The sequence below is a fragment of the Cyclopterus lumpus genome, chromosome 13, assembly GCF_009769545.1.
Source record: "Cyclopterus lumpus isolate fCycLum1 chromosome 13, fCycLum1.pri, whole genome shotgun sequence".
Taxonomy (NCBI): domain Eukaryota; kingdom Metazoa; phylum Chordata; class Actinopteri; order Perciformes; family Cyclopteridae; genus Cyclopterus; species Cyclopterus lumpus.
This window is the reverse complement of record NC_046978.1, coordinates 6,074,007-6,082,516: the sequence shown is the minus strand read 5'-3', so window position 1 is coordinate 6,082,516 and position 8,510 is coordinate 6,074,007. Positions and strand designations below refer to the sequence as shown.

General features: G+C 39.9%; 1 protein-coding gene across 1 annotated transcript; it reads left to right on the top strand.

The window, feature by feature from the left end:
* Positions 1 to 6,026: 6,026 nt before the first annotated feature.
* Positions 6,027 to 7,494, top strand: LOC117741713 (succinate receptor 1-like). Its single transcript, XM_034548922.1, has 2 exons — positions 6,027 to 6,068; positions 6,302 to 7,494. Exons 1-2 carry the CDS (start codon positions 6,066 to 6,068, stop codon positions 7,250 to 7,252), a joined length of 954 nt encoding a protein of 317 aa, XP_034404813.1. The 5' UTR covers positions 6,027 to 6,065; the 3' UTR covers positions 7,253 to 7,494.
* The last annotated feature ends 1,016 nt before the right edge of the window (positions 7,495 to 8,510 follow it).

The following is an 8,510-nucleotide window of genomic DNA, read 5'->3' as shown; positions in this document are numbered from 1 at the left end:
AAAGAGGATTCGATTCTGGATTTGTATAACAGACTTTTGGCTGCAGAGATAGATGCAGAGAAGAAGGAGAGAAGAGATTGATAGGCGAGCAGGTCGCTGGCGTGTTTGGATTTTCACCATTTCCTTTCCGATGCTCGCATAGTGGCTCTCTTAGCGCGCACTGGTTCGGACAGCCACGGAGCCGGAGAGGACTTGCGGACCGTTCGAGTCATAAGAGGACAGACAGAATCAAGAGAGGAAGAGAGAGTAGAGAGGAGAGTGTCAGTGGCAAAGTTAGGCTGCATGAGTGAGAAGGAGTCAGTTGAAGGGAGGGCTGACAGAACAGACGAGGCCAGAGAGGAGGGTGAGAGGGTGCGGATGTTGCGACGGACAGGTGCAGAGTCCGTTGTGGGAGGGTTGTCAGTTCCAAAGAGTGGGAGAGTAAGAGATGAAGAAGTGGTCAGAGACATGAAGTGGAGTTACAGTGAGGTTAGATGTAGAGCAGTTTCTGGTGAAAATATAGCCAAGGTGGTTGCCAGCTTTGTGAGTAGGAGGGGATGGGCTGAGCGAGAGAGCAAAGGAAGACAGTAAGAGTAGCAGGTCAGATGACTTCTCTGTCTGGATGTTGAAGTCACCCAGAAGGATGAGCGGGGAGCCGTTTTCTGGGAAGTTTGATAGGAGGACGTCTAGTTTTTCCAATAAGTCTCCCAAGGAGCCAGGTGGACGGTAGAGAACAACAATGGTTAGTTGAACCGTCACTGCATGCAATTCAAAAGACAGTGGCGTAAATGGAAGCGGGTAGAGAGCAAAACTCCATTTGGGTGAGATGAGTAGACCTGTGCCACCACCCCGACCAGAGGGTCTGGGTGTGTGGCTGAAGGAGAAGGCCGAGGAGAGAGCAGCAGGGGTTGATGTGTTGTCTGGTGTGATCCAAGTCTCAGTGAGAGCCAGGAAGTAACCTGGTTTAACCTAAGAGAAGCAAGCCAAAGTATACTGACTTTAACTTCCTTTTACCAGTAGGTGACGCTATGAGTTAAAATTGGCCTGTGGATGTTTTCAGGCCTGGAGTCTTATCAAATCAGTTTATTTGATCGAAATTCACAGAACCGCCACATCACTGCCCTTTAAGAAATTCTTACAATCTTCACAATGAAGCATTATGAAGGTCTCAAGGCTTTTCTGACAACATTTTAGACTAATCTGGGGAAATTGCTAGGAGTAGATCAGTAAAAATGTGTAATTTTCTTTTGCCAGTAGGTAACATTGTGAAACTTGCATGGGAATGGGCTCAGGCCTGATCTACCATCATGCATGTCCCTTGGAGTTACGACAACATCCACTTTCATGGTCGAACTGCACGAAATGGAACCATGGACTGGTTACCACGCCACAATGACAACTCACCATTTTGATGTCTTCATGTGTTCAAATTTTAAGTTGGTCGCATAACACCTGAAAACAATAAAAAATGGCTATAAATTCAGAAATTGGACAATAAACTGCATCTCCCCCTAGTGTTTGAATAAAATTTAAATGACAGGGTAAGTTAAAGGATGCAATGTGGACATTTGCTCAAAATTTGGTGATTATAGTGTTTTGGAAGTTATATGTATTAATATACTAAGCCACAGCCCTTAGAAGTTCATTGGTCCATATCTTCTATAGACAGTGAGATATCAACAAGCTTTTGATAACTTATGATCAAATTGATGCAATAATGATCCACAGAAAATGAAAATGATGTAGCAGTTTGGAGAAATGTGTTTTTCACCATATTCAAAGCCATTTTTTTCTTTGAAATGCAAGACCCCTAAAATATAAAATTCTTCACCCGTCCTGATATGCATGTCAACTTTGGGGAGTTTTGGGATATGATAAAGCCCTCAAAAAGGCTTCAATTCAATTGGCAGAAGAAGAAGAAATAGGGCCTTCGTTTCGGTGCTCGGGCCCTTAAAGCCATGCCAGTTTCAATAGGGCCTGTGCTGGAAACTAACTCAATAACCTTAGCTCTATGCAGTAAAAATATACAGTCCTTTACTTTCATGCCTTCATCTCATGTGATACACACTAAAACACTCTTAAGCCCACACTCTACACTGGCCTTGATCCAATTAACTTATTGTCAAACGCGAACCACGTTGATAATTAGTGCAGAATAGTGATAAAGCTATAAGTGGGTCACCTTGCAGAACTGGGACACTTTAAGCTACAGGGGCTAAGGGGAATATTCACTCACATCAGGAGACACACACTCACTCATGACAATCTCGTGGTCTAATTTAATACGCATATACTGTTGTCAGGCCCCAATAATTGTATCTCATTTTATCAGCAGAATTTATATTTGGTGTTTCCTTTTGGTCTCTCCTTTAGGTTGTTTGTCTGTGTGTGTGGGGGGGTTAATTCTTTCTCATTTTCATTTCTTCATTTCCATTTTTAATTCATAACATTCAGACATTATTTCAGTTAATTTTATAACTTCAAGGGGTTTATTGTACTTTTTCTTTAGCTACATTACTTCACAAATTTAATTTCCCACAAATATAAGGTAAGACACTTGTAGAGTTGAGTCCACAATCTGAGTTTTGGGCTAATACTTCCCTCTGCTGGAATATATTTGTGTCACATGATATAAGTCAGGGCTTGTACATGATTTGCACTGCTGGAATAAGTTTGGTATTTATAATACATATACGGGACAGAGTACTGCCACAGGATCTGCCAGTGAACTGTCTCTGGTTTTCGATGGAGTAAGGACCAAGTCCGGCCGCTGTGTGCGTCCCCCAGTACGTTATGGAACTGTTGTCTGAACCGTCGCTTGTTCTTGCTTGTGGATTAACGAGCATGTTAACATGAATGGGGAAAGTATGCTATTCTACTACTTGTTATAACCCTCACTGTTACTCCTGTTTATTACCATCACCTGTTTATATTGGTATTTAGTATAGGTATGTGTGCCAAAAGTATACATTCAGCTATTTTGAAGCAAGGACGCTTCTTTTGTAAGGGGGCGGGAGATGTGTAAGAGTAAAATTGTATGATGTAAACGTAATCACATATTATTAGTATTATAGTATTAGTTAAGACCACTAGTCGGCGCTGTTCAGGCGGTCTGGAGGTGTGAGGGGAAGTGGGAGAAGGGGAGAAGAAGGGGACTTGGCGGGATAGCTGAAATGTGGAGTTGAACTAAAGTTATGAGTAAAACCCAGAACGTCTTGGACTGATGTATTCCTGCTAATACACCCACGTCGCTTACAATAATACAAACCATTAAAAGTTAAGTTTAAGGTTAGATTTGACATATCATTCTACAAAAGACTAGAATGTGTGACATGACAATCTCTTTGCAGTACTTTTGTGTGTGTGTGTGGTGTGCCACCAGAGGGCACTCTCATTATATAAAATGGTAATTGAAAACACTTATTCATTAACATGGTTAACATGCTGAACTTAGGTGTGAATAAAGTGAGACAAGCCAAGAGGAGGCCAACTTTATTTACATATCACAGTCATTACAGAAAACGTAATTTGTGTCAAACATTAAGCCAATTCAAGGTATATCACAAAACAAAAATAAACTTAACCTTGAGGCATGTCTATGGTAAACTGCCGGTCTGAACCACATCCATCTTGCTGTCTTGTAATGATAGCCTGATGATCTGAGAATTTTCCATGGACAAACATTTGTTTTGTGTAAGGTGGAGGAAGGCCAATAGAGTTTTATCTTATTTAATGATTCACACATGATCACAACCTTTATAAATCATATAAACCAAAGGTTACACTAGCCCAAGTCAGTTATAAACATAAGACTTGCGCCAACGCCCTGCTGTTGGCCTCCCCTAGAACACATCCTAGCACTACTAAAGCACAGGAATGCTGAAAGATTACTCTTGATCCCAGGCGGAACTTTTTAAGGATATGTCCATTTTTCCACAGAGATTACCGTCTGTGCAGGGCAAGGTCTCTCACATGTCTCGCAGCAGTAGATCATGTGCTTTGCAAAGGATGACCAACACTGTGAGCTTTGTTGCCAAAATATACTGTAGGCTCCTTATCAGAAGAAGCATCATCAACATGTGTTATCCAACCAGGTGAAAGGCGGTTGACACCAAAGAGAACGAAAATCAACGTTGTTGTATTGTTAAGTGAACTGCCTTTGTGTTGCAAAGCAAAGTGAAGGAATTATAACATTAACATAAAAAATGGCAAACAGTAACGTTGTAACACATATTTTAAATCGCTGAAAGACTCTTTCTCACATGAGAGAACATTTGAAGATTTCTCAATCGAATCAGGTTCAGGTTTGGTCGACATGAGATACAAGAGATGCACTGTTGGGAGTTGAGTAACAGTTGGATGAGACCATTGAGTAGAGGTTGTATTACACATGGTTTCAATAATGTTGGGCCATTTTCCAGGCTGTCTTAATACGTCAAAATACTGGAACAGTTACTGTATGATGACAAAACAAATTTTGGATTTTAGACTGTTCTGGCTCCATTTGTTCTGCACATTTAAATATCACTCAGTACAACAGATCTTTTCGATGCTAAGGAATAATGTCCCGCTCAATTTATGTTCTGAAGTAAAGCCATAGCTATAGATAACGCAATACTTTTTTTCCGAACTACATCCAAGTCTGATTTAAAAGCTTCCATTAGCTATAGATGCACGATAGTTTTAACTGTCACAATGTTAATTTATGAATGGCCATTTACAAAAGATTTTTACAATGCAACACTTCTCCTTTCTTAGACATATACATTAAAGTGTTTTGAAAATAAACATAAACAAATGAATATACATGACATAACACAAAATATTGCAATCTTTGGATGGCAGCGAGTGTTTTTTTTTTAAAGAAAGTGTATTGCCTTGAACTAGAAAGAAAAGGTGCCCTTGTTCTCAAAGCAGCAGTACATTAAACTTTTGCTTTAGGTTCACCAATACACAGACAGCAACAAGTTGTTGGTTAACAACTTTGTGAATTGCCTCAAGAGGTCGGCCAGCGCTGCTGCCGAGAAATTAATTACTGTATAGAGTGAAAGATAATGAAAAACGTGCAGATTTAAAACAAACATTTAATGTCAGACATCAAGTGTGAAAACAAGAGGGGAAACGTGTTTGGAACGACACGATAAATAGGGGAACTTTAAAGCGCTTGTGGTAATTACAAAGAAGGTCGAAAATACATTATTCATTCATGACCAATAATGGAGAAATGAGAAATGAGTCATTTACAAAAATTAAAAAAATGACATTAGACTCTGTAAGGGACATTGCAGAGCTTACAACTAAGAATTCAGCAGCCCAAAATGCAGAGAAAGAAAATAATGTTACCGGAAAGTTTTAAAGTCTCATTGCCAACATTTTAGTACAGTTTCCCATGTTTGCTTTGGACCAGAAGTATTATTCAGCTCTTAGAAGATTGTAAGTGTAACTTTATAATAAGAGACAGATTATTGTTGAATTATCGTCCCATTCACATTTCTACTAATGCCATTAGTAGTTAAATAACACAAAGGCCAACTATAAACTGCTGGCATGTCTACCGAAGCCTATTCACTATTGCAATATAATTGTAGTAAAGTAAAACAATGCTATTCATCTGTTGCCCTCTCTTGCAATGCTACAATTAATTTGGTGGCACAGTTGAACCCAATGCTGTTTCACTGACACACAAATGTTTGGCTGTTCAGCAATTGACCCATCTGACAGATAAAGGTAGCATATTTGAATATGGATATTGTCCAGTCCTGAAAGACATATACAAATACAAACGTATGTTTATACTTTTTGTTGTGCCACTGCTGGGGTGCCAAGTAACCAGACAGATTATGGGTGTGCCATTATTCGGTAACCTATCAAGTCGTCTATGAGGTTTTGTTTGGTTAACATCATCTTTCCATATTTAATATGCAAATGTTACTCCAGCTGCCTGTGTGTTTTCTCAGCCATGTCATATTAAAGGCACCAGTACCCTCATAACTCAGTGTTTACTGTTTCCAGTGTACAGATAGTAGCTTCACCTGCTCATGGTTGCACTCTCCACTCACATTAGCAGCAACTCCTAGAACTACAGCATGGTAAGTCATATTAACGCCATGATAATGTTGTTGTGAATGTGTTCAGCTCTGAATTTAAAATGAGTTTGTATTGAATCTGTTGTCCTTAAGGTTCACAGTTCATAGGACTTAGTTTATATTATTACACACCTCTTCCCTTCCTTCGCTTTTACTTCCGTCCCGTCCCCTTTTCTTGACATTGTCTCTATTTTTTCCTTGCACTGTTCTCTCCTCTCCTCCCCTCTTTTCTCCAGGTGCTCAATTGTACAGAGATTGACGACGTGCTGGAGAGGTACTACCTGTCACCATTTTATGGCATCGAGTTCTGCATTGGTTTCCCCGGCAACCTTTTGGTTATACTTGGCTACATATTTTGTTTGCCAAAGTGGCAGAGCTGCAATATCTACCTCTTCAGCCTGGCAGTCTCCGACCTTCTTTTCCTCTGCACACTGCCACGCCTCTCCTACCTCTATGCAAATGACCAATCAGAGACCAGTCCTTATGCTTGTGTTATCAACCGCTATGTCCTGCATGTCAATCTTTACTCATCCATCCTGTTTATGGTTTGGCTTAGCATGGACCGCTTCCTGCTCATTAAACACCCAACACAGAACCACTGCCTGCTGAGGCCACGGACAGCCCTGATCGTGACAGCCCTGAGCTGGCTAGCAGTCAATGTGGAAGTTGCTCCAATGGTATCACTGATGGTCCACGACCTTCAGAGCGGAAACGGGAGTCGCTGCAAGGATTTTGCCAGCCTCAAAGGAGACATCAATACATTGGGCTACAGCCTGGGGCTAACCTTGACCGGTTACGTTCTCCCTCTGCTTGGACTTTGTGGTTTCTCCTACCAAATTGCACATCTGCTCCGTGTCCAGGAAAGGGCTGTGCAACGCAGGGCAACGTCGTACAAGCGGCCTCTCAGAGTCGCTGCATCGGCTGCAGTCATGTTTCTGGTTCTCTACACTCCCTACCATGTTCTGAGAAATGTCAGGATAGCATCTCGGCAGGGCTGGGCAGGGCTGCAACTGTGCACAAGGATGTACATAGAGGGCCTGTACATCATGACCAGACCGCTGGCCTTCTTGCACAGTGTCATCAACCCCGTCTTCTACTTCCTCATGGGTGACAAGTTCAGAGAGCTCCTATTCGCTAAGCTCAGAAAGCTAGTCAGGAAAAGGCAGCAGCAAAGAGAATCAGCCTGACCAAATTCAACAAAAGGTACCTACATATGAGACACACATCAAGAAAGTACATCCATACTGAGCTCCATCTTCATCTTTATTTTGTTAAAGTATGATGCTAAAATTAATATTACTATTTTTATAGTAACACTCTGTTTAAGCATGTATATAAGTAGGTATGCACAGATATGTTGCTGTTTGTATTTGTATCTGTATGTTCTGAAAAAGCATTATTATTCCTTAATAATTGTATTGTATTCCTAAACCAGTGGTGCATGTTTTGTCATTTGTACTTATGTTGGGATGTTTCTGAACTTAAGCCAGCATTGTACTGTATTATTTTTAAATAAAACATAATCTAACTTAACTAACAATAATTGTATTGTATTATATAGGAAGGTCAATGATTTGTGATAAAATTACATATATCTGTGTGACTCGGTGAGAAATATCAGTTCTGTACATGTTTTTCGTTCCCATAATAATCCATTCAATACCGGTATTAATAAAATCCCAGTGATAATTAACTCTGCCAACCAATGCTTTCGCTTTGGTGGATTTTTCCTATCATTTTTCCTGTGTAATGTCAAACTTGTATAACTGGTCTATAAGTATTTATGAGAACTTTAGCTGTTTTTTATTCACTCTATATCTTTCCTATCCAAATTTTTTTAATGGTACATTCTACAACTGAAACATTGAAAAGTGTGTATGTTTTATCCTTAGCACATACTAAAAGAGGATTATCCTGAAAATCAGTCAGTTTTAATAGGATCTAATTGATTAATGAAGGGTTTGGATTTGGAGGGTGTGTAATCAGTATCCTATTAGTGTAGAATATAGTGTGTATTCTAAGAATGCTTGTGTAATAGTGTCAGCCTAAAGATGTGTACTTTGAGTTTTTACACACAAACAAACAAACTCCATCTTCATCATCACAAGAGTACATCATTTCCTCATGTGTCCTTGTCTTTCACATTCAGATTTGAAATACTAACTCTAAATAAAAATATGTGTCTAAAGTTGGAATCATCTGGAGATCATCATCAGCTCTCATGATACTCGACAGTCAGTGACCTTTAATCAGACTTTATAGGGCTAATCACACAATGATTGATTCCTCATTGTATTGACATCTCTCCTGGAATAAGGAAAACAAAAGAAGCAACAGTGAAATATTGAGCTGCGTTCTGTGTGCGTGTTTCAAGTTTCCTAATATTAAAGCCAGAGGAGTTGTTCTAAAACAAATTGATGAGAAAAAGCAGCAGAAAAGTTCATC